This window comes from Myotis nattereri (genome assembly GCF_964212035.1).
Source record: "Myotis nattereri genome assembly, chromosome: 13".
Lineage (NCBI taxonomy): Eukaryota > Metazoa > Chordata > Mammalia > Chiroptera > Vespertilionidae > Myotis > Myotis nattereri.
In genome coordinates, this window is record NC_138088.1 from 45,160,091 (window position 1) to 45,179,515 (window position 19,425).

Sequence of the window (19,425 nt, forward strand, 5' to 3'; positions counted from 1 at the left end):
GGGAGACCAGGCTCCCTCTGTTCCTCCAGATCAAGTGAGATACCTGAATCCAGCTGCTAAGGGGTCATCAGCCCCAGAGCTTTCCCTCCTGTGGGAGCCCCTGCCCTCCCTCCTGTCCATTTGAGCCCTGCCCAGGGTCTCCCTGTCCCCTTCCCTCTGTCCCCATGATCACCGATTTGCTGTGGCATGTCCCATCCAATCACATAGACAGCAAGCTAGTCCTTTATACTTAGAAAAGCTTTATCAAAAATGTAAATATATAAAATAAAGCCAGTGGCATGCATCAAAGGGCAGCTTCCCAGCTGAGCACCACTGAGCTGGATGTCCATAAGCAGTTAGACACAAATTAACTGCACAATATCCTATACAATGAACCTGCTGGCAGGTTTCACTGTCACCTCACTGTGCTGGCCAGGGCTTCTCAGCCTTGGAGCCCACCAGTAAAAGGTCCTCCACACCATAGTTGATTAAGGACCAGTTCTGAGTACGAATCTTCCCTCCCAAGCTGTTGACCAGGTGGCTGACGGCAGTATGAGAGGGGATTTCTTCAGGTCGGAGAGCCTTCCTGTCACGCTGACCACGTTGTGCATTAGCTCTCTCCTCTGTACCCAGATTACTTTCTTTCTCTTGGTCTGTTTTCCCAAAAAGCTATGGTTAAAAGAAAAAAAAATCTGATGCTGATGTGAGCAGATGGTGGGGTTCAGTGTTGGACCAAGGATTGTCATTTGCAAAGAGTGTGGGAACAGGAACCTTAGGAGACAAGCAGGGCCATCTCCATGTTGTCCGGGGCTGTGCCGTTGCCTGGCAGCCCCTGGGCCCACTTGTGCAGGCGGCTGTAGAGGGGGAGGCCCTGGTTCTCACGGTACAGATAGACGCCAGTGATGGCGTTCCACTGCGGCCGCGGCTGTGTGCCTCCCACGGGGAACTTGGCTACCAGCTCCTCATCGTCCTTGTCGAGGGCCACGAAGCCGAAGAAGCGGCGCACGTTGTTGGCGGCCAGCACCCTGGAGTGCACCTCGGCGGTGCGCTGGAAGAGCTGCTCCTCGTTGTTGCGGTACTGCGTCCAGTAGGCCTCCTGGCGGTAGCTGAGTGGTGAGCAGTAATGCTTGAGGCACTTGGTCAGGAACACCAGGACGGCCACCACGCCTATGAGCAGCCACCCGAAGAGCTGGCCGGAGAAGGGGCAGGGTGAGGAGGGGCAAGATGCTGTCTGGACCCCTACCCGCCCAGGTTGAGATAGGGGCTGGGCTGGGCTGAACCTGGGCCTCAGAACCCCCTCAGAACTGGCCCTCACTTCCCTGAATGAAGATTCTGCTTCTGTAAGGAAAGCAGGCCCTTCTGGTTATAATTTCACTGCTTTTTCCTTACTCTTTTGAATTCAGTTTCTTAAACTTTGCCTCCTGCATTTTCTGCCATTTCTTTTCCTTTTAAAAAAAAATAATAATTTTTTTTTAATTTCAGAGAGAAAGAGAAAGGGAGAAAGAATTAGGAACATTAATGATGAGAAAGTATCAATTGGCTGCCTCCTGCACACCCCGTACTGGGGATTGAACCAGCAACCCGGGCATGTGCCCTGACCAGGAATCAAACTGTGACCTCTTGCCCTGACTGGTTTGGCTCAGTGGATAGAGCATCGGCCTGCGGACTGAAGGGTCTCAGGTTCAATTCCGGTTAAGGGCATGTACCTTGGTTGCGGACACATCCCCAGTAGGGTGTGTGCAGGAGGCAGTTGATCGGTGCTTCTCTCTCATCGATGTTTCTAACTCTATTCCTCTCCCTTCCTCTCTGTAAAAAAATCAATAAAATATATTAAAAAAAACAACAACTCTGATCTCTTGGTCCATAAGTCAGTGCTCAACCACTGAGCCACACTGGCCGGGCTCTGCTGCCATTTCTTTAGCCCCAAGGTTTACCTGCCTCCCTTACATCATTTCAGCCCATCAAAATCCAGGTCAAAACTGCCAGGCACAGCCCAGATGCCACCTCTTGCCTTCCCTACCTCCCCCATGGCCTGGTCCTTACTCTCTGCCTCATTTTGAAATCGCCAGTGTGCTTCTCTCAAACGCTTGGGTGTGAGCCCATTTCCCCATTTGCTCCTCTAGAGAGATCTGTGGGCTTTTGATCATCAAATTTTATTTCTATGTCTTTCATCTCCCATCTCCTTGGGTGCGTCTCCAACCCTGCTTCTCTGTTTGTGTTGCTTACGTACCTGAGAGACCTTGTAAAGAATCTTATGCTCTTCCCTGTCTGTTCCTCGCTCCCTGTTTCTCTAAGTCAATGCTTCCAGCTCAGTTTTTCTGTTTCTGCCCAGGTCTCTGCTCTTCTGTCCTCTGACCAACCTTCACTCCCTCAGGACTGAGCCAAGGCTGAGGCTAGAAGCAGGGCAGCAGCCTCCTGGGTCACAGGACTGCCATATGTCAGCAGTGCCTGAGGCTAATTCATTGCTGGCCCCGGCCTTCCTGGGATAGGAACATTCTGGTCCCTGGAGCCAGCCACACCCCACTATCAGCTCATGGCCCATAGCAAATATTTCATAGGCTTGCAGGATTTGTGCTCCATCTGGCTGGAGTAGGGGCTTAATCCATGACTGGGATCAAGGCTCAGTCTGAGCCAGAACATTCCCTTTAACATTTAAAACATATTTGTGACTGAATTGACCTTTGTCCCACCAGACAGTAACCCATGGGGTTACCCAGCTCCGATACCTGATGCTGATTAGTGCTTTCCTGGAGACCTTGGCCCCTGGGGACCAACTCCAGCTCTAGCACGGAGCCATCCCGACAACCCCCCGCCTCCCCCGGCCACCACCAAAAGGAGGAAAAAGGGGTGCTTTTCTTTGCACACCTTACCTGGGACTCATACTTGAGCCTGCGACTGACCTCCTCCCGGAAGCCTGACAGGTTGGCAGGGCCCTCCCCGCAAGGGAACCTGGCCAGGATTTCTGTGGCATGGTCTCGGGGGAAGCCCTCTCCCCCAGCTGTGAGCGAGGAGGGGTCCACAAACTCGCTGAGAGCGCAGACATAGGCCTCACCGCGCAGCAGGGAGATGACAGACCAGGTGATGGGGGCCACGGCCGCGCGGCCCAGGATGGAGCTCAGGAGGAGGAAGGTGGGGGCAGCCGAGCAGTTCTTGGTTCTCCGGTACTGGCACTCGGTAACGAGGTTCCAGGTGTGGTTGTTGAGGATGACGCCGATGATGAAGAGTGCTAGGGCGGGCACACCGATGGCCGTCAGCCCGTACAGGTAGTTCCTGGCAGGTGAGCAAGGGCAGTGGAAAGCCACCACAGAGAACAGCTCCTGGCTGCCCACCGTGCCCAGTGCCACCAGCCCATTGAAAATCATCACGTCCTTGCTCTTGAAGAAAAGCGATAGAAAGCGGAAGTTCTCGGCGATCAGGGCTGCCATGGTGAGAGGTCGGCTGGAGGACTGGCTACAGGGCTGGAGACAGGCGGTGACGGGTCAACGGTGCCTGGTGAGACTAGCAAAGAGTGCAGGCAGGTGGTCACCTGAAGGCAGGGCAGGGTCTTGTCATTCTATCACCTAGAGTGGCCGGCCTGGTACTCCCTGCGGAGAGCAGATAACGGATAAATGTTTGCCTCTGAAAATGGGGAGAGAGGGGATCTTGTGTGTTCAGGCTGGTGAGAAGGGAAGGAGATGGGGAGCTCTGGGGCCTGGTGGGAATGATGGCAGCCACACTTCACTGAGCTCCTGCTAAGTGTCAGGTGCATTACAGCCCTTGTTGCCTGGCACTGTGACCCACACTGAGCTGTCATATCCCTCGTGTATAGAAGGTGGAGGCTCCTGAGGGGGGGTGGCTTCTCAGGGCCACATAAGTGGCTGAGATCACACCTCAGGCCTATCTGCCTCCGACACTGAGGTTCGTGTTGCTACTGCAAGATTCTCTCGAGGTGGGGGTTAGGAATGGCCCTGTGGCCTTGGGGAATGTGGGATGTTGACTGGTTTTCCCACTGGGATTCCGGGCTGAGGGACCCAGGACTGTTTGGAGGGTGTGTCCTCAAAGGGGTATAGAAGCTGGCGTGGGCGTCCTGGTGGATAAGGGACTTGGACTTGACCCTGTGATGTGGGGCAGGTGGAGGAAGGTAGTGAACCTGGTCCAGCATCCCTGGTGTCCATAAGAACCGTTTCATCTTGGAGACCTCAGGCTCTGGACTGGTTTAGGACATCCTGACGCAACACCCTTCACGACTTTTCTCTGGGCCTCAGTGTCCTCGTCCACGAAAAGAGCATAAATCGTTCTGGTCCTCGCTCCCTTAGGAATGAATGCTGGAGGGGAGGAAGGGCATACACAACGCCTGCTAATTGTCCTGTAGGGCACTGTCCCTCCATCTCTCTCCCCCTGTGGAGCCCTCAGGGTGCTCCCAGAGGTGGGCAGGGTGGGGTGATTCTCCTTCCTGCAAAGATCAGGCAACTAAGGTCTAAAGAGGATAAAATACCTTGCTTGGGGCCATTCAAATGTGGAGGTGCTCAGGCGGGACTTTGACCACAACCTCAGGAGGCCTAAAAATGGACCAGGGTGAGTCAAGCTAAGTGAGTCCTCCATTGCTCTGTGCCCATCTACGAGAGCCCTGGTGAACCTCCCCTTCCTCGCCCACTAACCGTTCCCTATCCAGCAGCCTCCCAGCAGCCCTCTTGCACCAGGTCCCTGGACTCAGGGATCACACAGCTGCCAGCGACAGGAAGCCTCGATGAAGCTAAGGCTCGGCTGTGCTCGCCACTGGCTCTGCCCCACTGGCTCTGCCTTGGTCTGGGCTGCAGCAGCGCTGGCAGCCTGCCAGGAAGTGGTGGTGGCCTAGGCTCCAGGCTGGTTCCGCCCCAGCTGCCTTCCCGGGCTCCACCCACACAAGCCAGAAACAAGCCAGGGTGTGGCCTGGCCCCATGTGTCCTTCTCCCCATCCCTGGGGTGAAAAAAATCCATAGGCCAGGAGGGGGGTGGGTAGATGTGGAAGAGGGCTTAGAGGGGATAAATGGTGATGGAAAAATAAAATAAAAATTTTAAAAATCCCATAGGCCAGAGGAAGCCAGGGTGTAGGGGGCTGGTATGGGCAGCTAATTAATGTGAGGAGACTTGCCCATATTTCCTACTATGCCTTCTCTCTGCCCAGGTTGCCACATGGGCAGGGCAGAGCTGGCTGACCATGTGTGGGATGCCAGGAGATGGAGGCAGAGAGGGATCCAGCTCACAGCCCAGGGGCTCTAGTCTAACTCCCTGGAAAGGGGGTAATATTGCTGGGGATGAATGGGTTAAAAGCAGCCCCTTCTCCCCCCCCCCCACTCCCACCCCCCCCTCCCCCCGCCTTGGTTTCAAGGTTCCTAATGAGCTCTGTGGGAGGCCCTGGGTTTATAAACTACAAAGTGGGGTATAAGATGCCTGAACACTGGTGGGCAGAGGCGGGACCAGGCCAGCTTCTGAGACTACTGCCCCCTTCCCCCCAGCTGGGAGTGAGACCTCCAGCAACAGTCAGGACAGGGGTCAGGTGGCTGGGGGAGGGACAGGATTGGCTCCTGCCAGAGTTGGGGCGGGGAGGGGGGGCGCGGGGAGGCGGAGGGGGGGGGGCGGGGAGGATGCCTCAGCTAGGGGCCTCTCTCCAGGACAATCCCTCTGGGCAGCCTCAGATTGGCCCTGCCCTGCTCACCTGTCACCGGGCACACCCCAGGGAGGGGACCTTCCTTACCTGGGACCAGCGGCAGGCAGACAGGCACGGCAGAGTGGCTTTGGCCTCCTTGTGGCTGGGCTCTCTGAGTGGCGCTCAGACTTGGGAGCGTGGGGCCTGCTGGGGTGGGGCCGTTCCACCGAAGTGCCTTCTGTTGACCATGCCCTCCAAGAACTCTGTCTCACTTTCTTCTGCACAGCTGGGGGCGTCCTCAGGAAAGTTTAACTCCAAAAAGAGGAGGAAACAGCGGGATGGAGCTTGCACGCCAGTGAGTGGAAAACATCCCCGAGCCAGGCAGAGGAGGGCGGGCAGCAGAGGGCGGTGCAAGAGGAGAGGAAGTTGGGCTGCCTGTTGAGCAGCTCTTGGCCTGCGGCCTGAGCCTGGCTCTGCCTGCCTGTCTTCCCGAAGAAGAGAGCTGCTGCCGGAGCCCACCTGACAGTGCCCTACACCAGTGGGACTGGTTCAGGGGCCAGGCTGCGGGCCTGTGGGAGAACTGGCCTGGGCCTGCCTTCCCAGCCAATTACAAGAGCAGCCCCTATGCTTGACACCCTGCCCCCACCCTGGCTAGACAGAAGCTGCTGGGATAAAACCTTGGCAGGGTTAGGGGAGAGATGCCATCAGACTGAAGCTGACCCATCACAGGATATGCAAGGCTAGGCCTGCCCCCTGCCCACAGCCTCCACCCATCCCCACCCCTCTTCTGGCCCTTCTCCTTCAGCCACTGCCAGGACAAATCCTTCCATCCAGACTCCAGCTAACTCCTCAGTTACTGCTTCCAATCTCAGAGGACTGGTGATAGGATTCTGGAGTCTAGGGATTCTCTGAGGCCCTGTGGGCAGAACTCGGACTGGTTGATGGAAATTACAAGGAGGCGGGCTTTTAAGAAAAGCCTCTATAACAGTGGTTCTCAACCTTCCTAATGCCGCGACCCTCTAATACAGTTCCTCATATTGTGGTGACCCCCAACCATAAAATTATTTTCGTTGCTACTTCATAACTGTAATTTTGCTACTGATATGAATCGTAATGTAAATATCTGATATGCAGGATGTATTTTCATTGTTACAAATTGAACATAATTTAAGCATAGTGATTAATCACAAAGACAATATGTAATTATATATGTGTTTTCCAATGGTCTTAGGCGACCCCTGTGAAAGGGTCGTTCGACCCCCAAAGGGGTCGCGACCCACAGGTTGAGAACTGCTGCTCTGTAATGATCAGAGCTGTCCAGACTGTGCCAAAAAGTGGTCGTGAGCTCCCCACCTGTGGAGTGTGCGAACTAAGGCTGAGAGCCATGAGTCAGGAATTCTGCAGAGGAGAGAGTCTTGTCCAAGGACAGGCTGGATGACTCCTAGGATCAAGGGAGAGACCCCCAGCTCTGTAATGCTTGCGGTTCTGTCACAGTGGAACTGCTGAGTAACATGCTGGCCTCTGAGCTGGACTTGTCCATGTGCAGGAGTGAAGGGCAAGGGACCAGTGTTTATTTTTCAGATCCTACCACGTGCCAAGCACCGTTCCAGATTCTTCCTTCAAAGTTATCTCCCTTTATCCTCACCATCATCCGGGAAAGCAGATCTTTTAATGTCCATTCTACAGATGGACACACTGAGGCTCGGAGGGATTCGGTGACTTACCAGAGGTCCTACAGCTCTAGTATTTAAACCCACGTCTGCCTGACCCAAAGCTTTACTCTTCACATTTTTACTTCCCAATACCTCCTGGCTGGCTTTTCCCATTGGAAGCACCACCCCTTCCCCACCCCATCCCCAACAGACACCTGATCTTTACTCATCTGAATCCTCCCCCTCATTCAGGGTCTAGATCAAGTCCCACATCCTGGAGGAGCCCTCCCGCCCAGCTTGGCCTACAGGGTTGGCCCTCCTCCCAAACTATTAAAGAGAGGGAGACCAGGCTTCTCACGTGGAAATAGAGAGAAGGGTGAATATGGAAGAATGGAAATTATTAAAACAATGTTGTAGGGCTCAAGATCAAAATCAATTCTTAGTCCAGCCGACGTGGCTCAGTGGTTGAGTGTCAACCTATGAACCGGGAGATCATGGTTCCATTCCTGTTCAGGGCACATGCCCAGTTGTGGGCTCAATTCCTGGGTTTCTATTTCTCTCTTCCTCTCTGAAACCAATACAAATATATGTTAAAAAAAATGAATTCTTAGATGAGTAGGATTTGCATCTTTTTAAAAATATATATATATTTCTTTATTGATTTCAGAGAGGAAGGGAGAGGGAGAGAGATAGAAACATCAATGATGAGAGAGAATCATTGAATGGCTGCCTCCTGCCCGCCCCCTACTGGGGATCGATCCTGCAACCCGCATATGTGTCCTTGGCCGGAATCAAACCCGGGACCCTTCAGTCTGCAGGCCAATGATCTGTCTACTGAGCTAAACCAGCCAGGACAGGACTTGCATCTTAAAGATAGATGAGGGGACAAGAAGCCCATCTTCTTGGCCCTGTTTCCTCCTCTTCAACAAAGATGGCTGCAGTTCCTGATGTCCCTCCTCTCATGTCCAGGGGGACGAGGAGGTTACACCCACAGGTTCAGAAATCAACAAACATGTCAGCCACACACACCGAGTGCCTGCCATATACCATGTCCTTTATACACTTCACTCATTTAATCTCACAACAACCTCGTGAGGGAGGTGCCCTCATCTCCATGGTACACAGGAGGAAACTGAGGCACAGAAATGAAGTAGCCGGCCAAGGGACACAATTTGTAAGTGGTAGAGCCAGCTTCTGACCCCGTTCTGTCTCACTCTGGACTCTTGAGCTGTTTCCACTCCAGGCAGCCCCCTTCCACCCCTGCACCCTCATCCCCAGCTCAGGGCAGCGCCTCAAGCACTTTAGAGCCTCCACTCAGGAGGGGGGGCCTTTGAGAAAATGGGAAGACTCAGCTTGTGTCCAACTGCCAAGCCCTGCGGGTGGCCTGTTTTCCCCTGGATGCGATGGAGGTGTCAGTGAGAGGACCTTCACCATGAGAGGTGCTTTGGTCTGAATGTGCCCCCTCCAGGATTGATACGTTGAACCCCCAAAAGTGATGATATTAGCGGGCGGGGCCTTTGTGGAGCCCTCATGAATGGAATTAGTGCACTTATAAAAGAGGCTCTTCTGCTGTGAGGACAGTGAGAAGGCACTGGCTATGAATCAGGAAGAGAGCCTTCACCAGAACGGGACCATGCCAGCACCACGGTCTTGGCTTCCAGCCTCCAGAAGTGAGAAATAATTGTCCTTTGTGTATAACCTACCCAATCTGGGATATTTTGTTACAGCAGCCCAAACGGACTAAGACAGGAGTCCTTTGGTGTTAAATAAACATGCAGTCCACCATGACAATTGTCGCGTGACCTCCATGGTGACCACATACCCTGGCTTCTCCCTAACGGACCTAGATTCTGGCATCTTTTGTGTCACACCAGGTATGACCCACCTTGGCCTGGTCAGCCTCACTCAGAAGACTGGCCAAACATCAGAGGACTGTTTCATGAGACGGCTGGATGCCCGCTCACTCCCTGAGCCGTGAGCATACAGGAACGGAGCTCTCAAAAAGTCACAGACAAGCATGGATGCTGGGGCAAGGGTGTCCGTAGAACCTGAGTGCAGATCATGAACCAGAAATAAAGTGGCCTGGGAGGGGATGGGGAAGTGGAAGCTTGTCCCCTCCAAACCAATTTTGAACCTTTGACTAACACTGCTAGTGGCTCCACTGTCCACTTTTCTGGGGCCATCTAGGGCGTGTGTCAGCTGGAGGAGTGAGGTCCCCTTCCAACTCCAAATTTCCAGCCTCAAATGGGCAGGTGAATGCCTGGGCACGTAGGTCTGCTCCAGGGGCCTACCGCCCAGCACCTGTAGCCTTCATTTTTCCATCTGGTTTGAGGTCAAATGGGCCGTGAGCTCAGACCCCCCTTCCTGCCTCTTCATCTGGCCACAGCTCACACTTTGCTGAAGTAGGTGGCCACCTCCTTGCGTGGAAGCCGGGGCCCGCCCCCTGGCCAGCCATTGCCCATCAGGGGCTCCTCCTGGCCCAGCTTCAGGGGCGGCTTGCATTTGTGCCAGCTCGTGAGCAGCCTGTTCATGGCACCTTGATCGGTGATGCCTCGCAGCTTCTCCCTCTCTTCCTTGGCACCGTCGGTGGTAGCTGGGTCAGCTGAGCTAGCAGGGGCCATGGCCAGCGCCCCATGGGTGTGACCCAGCTCCAGGTCATGGTTCATGGCCTCAAAGAACTGCTGGATACAGACCTTGGCGAAGGCCTTGGCGTGCTCCGTGCACGTCTCATCGAAGAGCTTGCGCTCAATGTCAATATAGTGGGACCAGTACTTGCTTTTGAGGAAGGCGGCCTGTGTAAAGCAGGGTCGCACAGAGCGCACGACAAATGCCAGCAGTGTGGTCAGCAGCACGAAGGACCAGCCCAGTGCCTGCATGGGAGAGAAGAAAGGGTCAACAGGCATTGCCCTCGGGTCTCCCACGTCTGTCCGCACCCCCCATACCACTCCCTATGTCAGGCCCTTTAGTGACAAGAGCACCAATTGGACAAGCGACTTCACCTCTTGGCCTCCATTTACATGTCTGTAAAATAGGCATACATATACCCTTTTCATGAAAATCAGATCATGTGAAGAATATGCCCCATGTGTAGGCCTGGCACTCAACAGGCAGGCGTTACCTAGGCAGACCCTGGAGTTAGGCTGCCTTGGGTTTGGATCCTGTCTCCACTACTTACTAGTTGAGCAGGAGTAAGCTGACTTCTCCGTGCCTCGGTTTCCTCACCTATAAAATGGGTTGGTGATAGTTCCTATCTCATAGGATTGCTGTGTCTGGTACATAGTTGCTCAGTAACTGTTAGCCACTATATTTGTGCCAATAGGCCCTTGCGACCAGGCCTCTTCCTTCAGGAAGCCTTCCTTGACCCCCCAGGCCAAAGTGACCCTTCCTCCTCTGAGTTCTGTTTCCCTCCATTGGCTCCTGGTCTTCCCTGCCATTCAGTCGCCAGCACTGAGTGCCTGCTCTCTGTGGGCTCTGAGCTGGGCCCTGGGGTCAGATCAATCAGACAATCACTCAAACTCTGTGCTGAAGAGCTGTCACACGGCCCTAGGTGACCGGAGAAGTGGAAGCTGGCTCTGTTCCACCAACAGCTCCCTGTGGGGTCGGGTCAGGAAGCTCTCCAACCTGTGCTTCAGAGTCAGCTCCCAGCTGCATAGAGAAGCATTTGGCCAGATCAGAAGCGGGAGGAGAGCAAATCCAATGTCTATAATGGGTCTGGCAGGGCAGATATCCACTGGGGAGCTGCAGAGCATGTGCTTGATCTGAGCAGGCCGGGGGGAACCCCTGTGCTGCTCCCTGAGGAAATGTGTGCCCTGTGGGGCCAGATCTCCTGAAGTTTCAAATAAAGCTGGAAATCTGCTTTTTATGTGAAAATTTCTGCTTTTTTAGATTATGCAAACTAATTCTAAAAATGAATTTTCATTCAACCTCTGAAGGCCAAATGGAATATGTGTATAGGTTAGGCAGCCTGTCCTCTGGGAGCCCTTTTAGCTTGTGATGTGGTCAGGTGGAGGGACAACTGCCCCAGGCCATGAGGCCAGGGGATGGTGGGACAAGTGCCCACAGGAGAAGAGGCACAGGTTTGGGAGGGAAGTGGAGTTTGTTTATTTATTCACTAGGAGCCCGGTGGTGCCTGACATTCATGAACTGGGGGGAAAGGGGTCCCTCAGCCTGGCCTGCACCCTCTCATAGTCTGGGACCCCTCGGGGGATGTCTGCCTGCTGGCTTAGGCCCGCTCCCTTAGCGCTGCTCGCCAGCTGTGAGCTCAGCTTCTGGCTGGGCAGCGCTCCCCCTGTGGGAGCGCACTGACCATCAGGGAGCAGCTCCCCAGTGTTTAAGCATCTGCCCCCTGGTGGTCAGTGTGTGTCATAGCTACTGGTCGTTCCACCGTTCTGTCAATTTGCATATTAGGGTTTTATTATATAGGATTTTTAAAAATATATTTTTATTGGTATCAGAGAGGAAGGGAGAGGAAGAGAGATAGAAACATCAATGATGAGGGAGAATCATTGGTCATGGAAGCAGAGTTTGGATCTGACACTCAGAGTGTGAGATTCACTTGGGGCTGGTGGTGATGCAGGCCTCCAGGAGAGAGTTCTGGGCAGGGTGTCTGGACCTGCCCGAGCAGAGTCTACAAGTTTCTCTCTTCCTTGCAGGGCAGGCCCAGCCCCAGCCCCTTCCCTGACATCCCCTGGTCCACGGGCTACAAGGGCATGCTGCCCAGGCTGTCCTCCCCACACTGCGATGCCTGCAGGGAGGCCTGACGGGCTCTGATGGGTGAGTGCCCAGAGGGGCAGAGGACTCGAGCTCTGGATTTTCTCAGTGGGCCCTCCAACCCTGCCTTCAGGGCACATCCCCACAGTACATCTTCCTCCCCAAGGGGCAGCGGACCCTCAGCTCCCACTCCCCAAGCAGGGAGACACCAGCTGGGGGCATTTGCCAGGGAAATGTACCCAAATGGCTTAGCCTCTCACCAGCCTCACCACGGCCCAGCCTGGGAGAGGAAAAGGATGCAAATTCCCCCAGGTTCCAAGCCGGAGCTCAGGATGAGGCTATGGCACTGGCTGAGCCATTGGGTCTGCTCTGGGGACCTCAGGGTGGGAACAGGCCTCTGGACTGAAGTGGTCACAGCACTTTCCCCAGGTGGCCCCATCTGAAGAGACACGTGGCCTTCAGAAGCCCCTGCCTCTGTTGGGAAAATACGCCCCTGCCCCACAGAGCTCCGTCTGAGGGGCCCAGTCTGTTGGAAAACATGACTGTTTCTGAGAGATCCCCGTTTTGAGAGGTGGGGGAATAGGGCCCTTGCAGAGACCCAGGTCTGTGCAGGGAGACCCAGCCCGGGCCACTGTCCCCTCACCTGGGAGATGCAGCGCAGGTAGCGCACGGCCACCTCACGGGCCAGCAGCCAGTCACCGTCGTAGATCTCCGGGCAGGGCACCCGGGCCAGCAGGCGGGCGAGCTCTGGCGGGGTAAGGCTGGGTGCCAGGCTGCTGTTGCCCAGCACAGTCACGGGCACAGCGGTGCAGAAGGCACAGAGGAAGCACTTGCCATCCAGCAGCGTGACGGCCACCCAGACGACAGGCGCGATGAGGGCGCGCTGGGCCATGGAGCAGAACATGTAGCGGAGCACGGCGGGGTCCTTGGCCCGGCGGCCTGGCGGCCGCTTCCACTCCTCAGCCAGCATGGACACGTTGTTGTTCAGGACCAGGCCCAGCAGGAACAGCACCAGGGGCGGTGCCAGCAGGATGCCGGCGCTGTAGGCTGCGTTGTAGCCGGGCAGGCAGGGGCAGTTAAAATCGAAGGCTGAGTATATCTGGGCGCTGGCCAGGGCCATGATGCCGCAGATGCCGTTCATGAAGGACTCCTGGTTGGACTGCAGGAACTGGAAGACCATCCGGAATTTGTCCATCGCGCCCCCCACGGAGCCTGGTGGCCTCCTCCCACCTCACCGCTGCCTCAAGGATGGTTCTTGCAGCCCACGGTGCCCACTGGGTGCCCACCTCATGGCTGAGACGGGCAGAGCTCAGGGCAGTGGCTGAGGTCACTGTCTCTCTGAGAAACCTCTAGTTAGGTGCTGGCCGGGAGGCGCGAGGCGGCCAGTGCTGTGGGTGTAGCCAGGATTCTGCCCCTCCCCTCCGGGCTCTCTCTCCATAGCCACCTCCGGCACAGGGAAACCACCAGGGCCACACCTGATGGGGACCAGTTCTCTATGGGTGTGGGAGGAGGGCCAGGAGTGCAGACAGGCTGGGAAGACACTGTCTTCCGCAGGGTTGGAGTTTGGGACAATCCAGGGCTGCTGCAGAGGTCTGAGCTTCTGAACCATGTCCCCTGGGCTCCAAGGAAGCATGTCACCCTCCTTCGGCCCTTCCATTGGGTCTTTCCTCCATGCTGTGCCAGGGTCCCCCATCTGTTCAGACAATGATGGCACGATGATGCAGGGCAATTGTAGTGGTGGCTGTAAGGGGGGTGATCATGGTGGTGCTGGGGAAGGCGGTGTTGGTGTTGGGGATGGTGCTGATGGAGGTGAAGGTGGTGATGGCGGTGACGATGGCGGTGGTGTGATAGCAGTAATGATAATGATGGCAGTAGTGATTTTGGTCACAGCGGGAGGGCAGCTCTAGTAATGGAGACAGTGCTAACGCGCAGCATGGCATAGAGTAAAAAGCCCTGAATTTGGAGCCAGAGGATTTAAATCTGAGGTTGCTGGGTCTCCTCCCTACTGGGCAGGGAGCTATAGCCTGTGAGCATAATGCAGGTGTTTTTATGTCTGGTTTTCTTATGTCTCTGTGGGTGTCCGTGTTTGTAGATTATGGATGAAAAATCCTTTCCTGGCCCCTCCTCCTACGTCTACTCCCCCAGATTAAAAGATAAAGGAGTGCGGGGGGCGGGGTAGGTTTTCATGCCTGAGCTCAGGCCCTCAAGCGTCTGTGGGAACCAGGCCAAGGCCCCTCCTATCAAAGTGGGGAGGAGTTTAAAGGGCTCCCTTTGATGCCCACCAGTTCTCCCAGAAGAGCAGGTCAGACCCAGCTCCAACCAGATGGCTCCTGTCTGGGGTGAGAGGGTGGGGCCGGGGCTGACACAGAGCAAGAGGCTGGACAGGGTAGCTCTGTGCACCCCTGTGGGTGCTCTCGGTGCCTTTGGGCCTCGGGATCTGTGTATCTGCATGTGTGCATGTAACCACATTAGTGGTCTGTGCGTGTCTGTGTGACCAACAAGAACTTGCATTGACTGGGCTTTCCCTGTGTCAGCCCGTTACAGGCATCGCCTCGTGAAATGCTCATAGAACCCTATGGAACAGGTGCTATTGTCCCCATTTACCGAGGTGGGGACTGAGGCTCAGAGAGATTAAGTTACTAGCTAAAGTGTAGCCAGCGTGTAGGTGGAGGAGTGGGATTTGAGCCCAGGCTAGGTGGGCGTGGCGGTGGGAGAGGGGGCGGAAAAGTGTTTTCTGGCCTTTCTCTTCCAGCTGCATCAGTTCTCCTGGCCCACTGGTCCAGGTGGAAAAGGTCGTGTCACAAACAGGATGCGGGTGGAGAAGGATAGTGCTCTTTTCAGCCCTCTGGCTGGGCCTGCGGCAAATGGGGCCTCTAGGATGGTGGCCTCTGGAGGACCCTTGCCGGGGGTTCCCCAGGGGGGGACCCCCAGAGGGAGAGCAGGATGAGGGTGGGATGTGCACTGGGCCCTTTGCTTCCTGTCCTGGCCCCCACCTTAGTGCTGGAGGAGTTAAGTATCATGAAAAGCAGCATGCAAAGGGGCCGCTGGGGAGCGGGTGCTGGGCCTTTAGGAAAATGTCCCATTTGCGTAGGAGAGCACGAGTGTCTGGTGCTCAAGTGGGCGCTGCTCTCTACCAGCGGCTGGAGGAGCACCCACAACTCTGCAGGTCTTGGCCCTTCCTCTCCTCACTCAAGCCTCTCTCATGCTTTCCATTCCTGCAGCTCAGGCATCCCAGCCATGTGGGTGAACCACAAGTTTCAGCCCTCCTCCTGAGCTTGCCTGCAAGCACTTTCTCATCACTGACTTCCTGCAGAATGAAGTCAAGGTCCAAACTTCCCTGTCTCCCACCATCCTTCCCTCCTCACTCAGAACTGAGCTGCCCAGGCTGCATGGGCAACATGGGGGATTTAGTCAAGCCACGCCCTCATGGCTAGTACATGTCTGCCTTGCCCGCTGGCCACTGTGTCTCCTACAAGAGAGGCTCTATGTACAGGGTAGGCACAGGAGGGCCATCACCCAGAGTGCGACGAGGCTTAGGGAATGAACTTAGGCACCCCGATGGCTGCTCCCCTGGGAGGGAGGGTCTTCAGGTGCAGGTGGAAGCCTCCCACCTGTGTCCCTCTCTCCCAGGTGAGGTGGCACATGCTGCCCCAGGCATCTCTTTCTCACGGGATGTTAACAAATGATGGTGTGGACGGACATTGGCTAAGATTTGGGGTTTGAAACCATATCGTGTTTGGGGGCTAAAAAGGGTGGGGATGCATTTGAGGACTATCCCTGGCAGAGGATCCCAAGAATGCGTCCCTGGTCCTCTTGGTGGACTTCATGTGGGGTGGGCTCCTCGGTTCTCCAGCCAAGGTCCTCACTTTAGCCAGGCTGGATTGCACACCCTTTCACTAGCTGTTTTTTTCTTTTCTTTTTTTAAAATATATTTTATTGATTTTTTTTTTACAGAGAGGAAGGGAGAGGGATAGAGAGTTAGAAACATTGATGAGAGAGAAACATCGATCAGCTGCCTCCTGCACACTCCCTACTGGGGATGTGCCCGCAACCAAGGTACATGCCCTTGACCGGAATCGAACCTGGGACCCTTGAGTCCGCAGGCTGACGCTCTATCCACTGAGCCAAACCGGTTAGGGCAACTAGCTGTTTTTTTCACTAGCTCATGTCCTATCTTCCCTTCCAGACTGGAAGCTCCATTAAGATAGGCCCATGTCTGTCCTGCTCTCGGACACTAGGCATTCCATCATTATTTGCTGAAAGAATAAATGAAACATGTGCGACCTCTTCCCCAACTCTTTGCCTTTGTTCTTGCTGTTTCTTCCCTTGAGGTGCTCTGCCCCACCCCCACGTCTCTCTCTCCTTGTCCAAACCCTCCCCATCCTTCAAGACCCATTCAAATGCAGCCAGTCGCCCGGCTTGGAGCGTTATTCTACATGCTCAATCCCCATGGCACCTGACTTGCCTCTAGTCTATCATATCACTTACACCTTTTGCTGCTGATTATAATGATTCCTGTACCCATCGCTGACTGTCTCTCCATTAGACAGCGGGCTTTATCGTCTGTGCGTTCTCTCTTCCTTATTCCCTGGTACAGGGTTGTCTATGCAGTCGGTGCTCTGTAAGTGCTCAGTATTAGAAGGCAAGAGTACTGATGACAGTCAGTGGCTTTTTACTGGTCCAGATGCTGCGTCCTTGCAGCCCAAAGTGAGGTCCCTGAGCCTCCTTTCCCCAGGCTGGGATCTCACCAGCCATGACTGGGCCATTTCCAAGCTTTCCCCACCCCCTCCTGACCCAATCCCTGCTAACACTTTGCCTAAATCTTGCCCCACCTCAGTGCCATTTCTGATATTTGCATGGCCTAACCACAGCAGGGTAGGTGGGGGGAGGCTGAACTGCAGGGATTGTCTGGTCCTACAAGGTCCCTTGGCAGGAGGTCAGGAGAGCAGGTATAACTATCTTGATATGGAGGGGGCTGGGCTCTCGGGAGACATCCTGGGACTCCTGGACTACTCCTGGACCTAATGACTAGAAAAGCACGGGTCTGCACCATTTGTGCTAATGAAGGCAACAGTGGGATGTGAGTGTGTGTGTGTGGGTGTGTGTGTGCTATGAGTGAGTCATTAGGGAGGAGCTCACAGGCTAGATCTTCCCCAACCCTTCCTGTTTGGGCCACCAGACATTGAGTGGCAGTATTTTTTTCCCCCCAGCAAGATCGAACTCTGGTGTTTCAAGGGTTTTCATCCCGTAGCCAGACCCCACACCCACAGTTGGCCCAGAGTTTCTTAAACACTGGAACTTACAAAATCTTCTTGTTCAATGTGGAGATGTCTAGGTCTGCCCCCACCCTGGTTTGCCGATCTGGTCCTAACACCACACACCAGGGGAAATCCTCACCAGGGTGCCAGCTTCTTTGCTGAGGGCCGTGGTAAGATAGCCCTGAAGATACCTGAGGAAGGAGGCAGCCTTACACAGAGATACTGAGCTCAGGTGTCAGGCCGCAGGTCGAGGGGGGGCGGGGGAAAATGGTGAGTGGAAAGGTGAGGGAGGAAGCACCTGCTAACTGAAGGTGGGCAGAAAAGCTGGGCCGAGAAAGGAGCTGCATCTCAAAATGGGGTGCACCTTGAAGGGGGCTCAGCCTTGGTCTGCTAGAAACAGAATTGGTGGGGCTTTATCACCTGTGTATTCTCTCTTCCTTATTCCCTGGTACAGGGCTGTCTATGCTTTGAATAAAGCACTTTTGATGTTTTTCTTGAAATTATTGTGTTTGATTACAAAATCCGCATTAACCGGTTATGATTATCCCGCACTATTAACCGGTTAATGATTAATCCTCATTATTAACCGGTATCCGCATTATTAACCCGTATCCCAGGGCTCCCCCTGCCTCTGGCTGGGTCCCGGTTCGGGCTGGCGGTGGGCGGCGCGGTGCCTCCCGCGCGCTCCCCCGAGGCCACAGAGTCAGAGCTGCAGGCCGGGAAGCTCAGAGGCTCAGCCTGCCCGGTGGCGGAGTCCATCATCTTATCCGCCGAGCAGTTACAAGTTTCCATCTGACTTCCGTTTCCCACTTCTCTGACGTCTCCTTTTTTTTCTTGCCTTGTGACTTGGGTTTTCACCCTCGTGACGGGGCTGGTCCACATTCTGCAAATATTTCCTGCCCCCGCGCCCTTCAGCGACACTCGTGGCGGCCGATCTGCTGGTGGGTCTCCACGGTGCGCTTCCCCACCAGCGCGGCCCCCACCGCCTTCTTCTCCCCCTTCTCGCACAGCTTCCCCACCCGCTCCTCTGCCTCGGCGCCGGGTCCAGGGCGCTCTCCGCCGAGGCCGCCCCCTCGCTGCGGACCGCGTGCAGCAGGCGCTCCATCTCCTGCAGCCTCCGGGGCCGCAGGTGCGCGCGCACGTGCTCGCGCTCGAGGGCGCTGACGTCACGGCGCGGGGCGGTGAGCCGGGGGCTCGGGACCCTCTCCCACTCCAGCTCGGGCTCCGGCGCCTCGACCGCGACCACGGGCTGCATCGCGCCGCCGTCCTTCGCGGCCCCCGAGAGGCCGGAGCGCAGACAGCCAGCGCCGGCGCGGGGCTGAGCTCTGCCCAACCGCCACTGCGATGAGCAACAGGTTCTTTCAACTTTTGCAGCAGAGACGGCGTCCTGCGGGAAGTTTTAACTCATTATTTTGAAGAAAAGTGCTAGCGATGGACATTACTTTGAATAAAGCACTTTTGATGTTTCTCTTGAAATTATCGTGTTTTCTTTGATCATAAAATCCGCATTATTAACCGGTTAATGATTAATCCGCATTATTAACCGGTTATTAATGCAGATTAATTGTTAGCCAGTTAATACTGCGGATACCAGCTAATAATGCGGATTAGCCCTAACCGGTTTGGCTCAGTGGATAGAGCGTTGGCCTGTGGACTCAAAGGTCCCAGGTTCGATTCCGGTCAAGGGCATGTACCTTGGTGGCGGGCACATCCCCAGTAGGGGGGTGTCCAGGAGGCAGCTGATCGATGTTTCTCTCTCATCGATGTTTCTAACTCTCTATCCCGCTCCCTTCCTCTCTGTAAAAAATCAATAAAATATATTAAAAAAATAATGCGGATTAACCATTAACCGGTTAATAGTGCGGATACCGGTTAACCTGTTACGCGCTTGACTGACACTGTACTTCCCGCCCGGAAGACAAAGCAGGCTGGGCGCTTAACGTGTTAATAATGCGGGATAACCATAACCGGCTAATAATGCGGCTTTTGTAATCAAAGAAATCACGATAATTTAAAGGAAAACATCAAAAGTGCTTTATTCAAAGTAATGTCCATCGCTAGCACTTTTCTTCAAAATAAAGTAATGAATTAAAACTTCCCGCAAATGCTCTTTTTTTGGCACGAAATTCGACATTTCGTGGAAGGGGGCCAACAAGGGTTAGGCTGCCCTGCCTCGGGTTCCCACAGCCTGGTCAGCGCCGCCGGTACCCGTGGGGACCGT

General features: G+C 54.9%; 2 protein-coding genes and 1 pseudogene across 3 annotated transcripts; all 3 read right to left on the minus strand.

Annotated features, from left to right (window-relative positions):
• Positions 1 to 226: 226 nt before the first annotated feature.
• On the minus strand, positions 227 to 3,563 carry CALHM2 (calcium homeostasis modulator family member 2). Its single transcript, XM_081104791.1, has 2 exons — positions 2,850 to 3,563; positions 227 to 1,168 (listed from the first exon to the last, which is right to left on the minus strand). Exons 1-2 carry the CDS (start codon positions 3,402 to 3,404, stop codon positions 752 to 754), a joined length of 972 nt encoding a protein of 323 aa, XP_080960917.1. The 5' UTR covers positions 3,405 to 3,563; the 3' UTR covers positions 227 to 751.
• A 6,060-nt stretch (positions 3,564 to 9,623) lies between these two features.
• On the minus strand, positions 9,624 to 13,141 carry CALHM1 (calcium homeostasis modulator 1; the record flags this gene model as incomplete). The annotated part of the gene is made up of 2 exons (XM_081104962.1): positions 9,624 to 10,106; positions 12,590 to 13,141. 2 exons carry the CDS (start codon positions 13,139 to 13,141, stop codon positions 9,624 to 9,626), a joined length of 1,035 nt encoding a protein of 344 aa, XP_080961088.1.
• A 4,974-nt stretch (positions 13,142 to 18,115) lies between these two features.
• On the minus strand, positions 18,116 to 18,459 carry LOC308529232 (MORF4 family associated protein 1 like 2-like; annotated as a pseudogene). Its single transcript has one exon. The product of its transcript is annotated as an MORF4 family associated protein 1 like 2-like (transcript).
• Positions 18,460 to 19,425: the final 966 nt, after the last annotated feature.

Bases quoted from the DNA above. Each gene is read 5' to 3' on its own strand.
- CALHM2 (XM_081104791.1), bottom strand. From the start codon at position 3,404: ATGGCAGCCCTGATCGCCGAGAACTTCCGCTTTCTATCGCTTTTCTTC. The intron at 1,169-2,849 runs GTAAGGTGTGCA...TTCTCCGGCCAG, and splicing joins GGCTCAAGTATGAGTCCCAG to CTCTTCGGGTGGCTGCTCAT.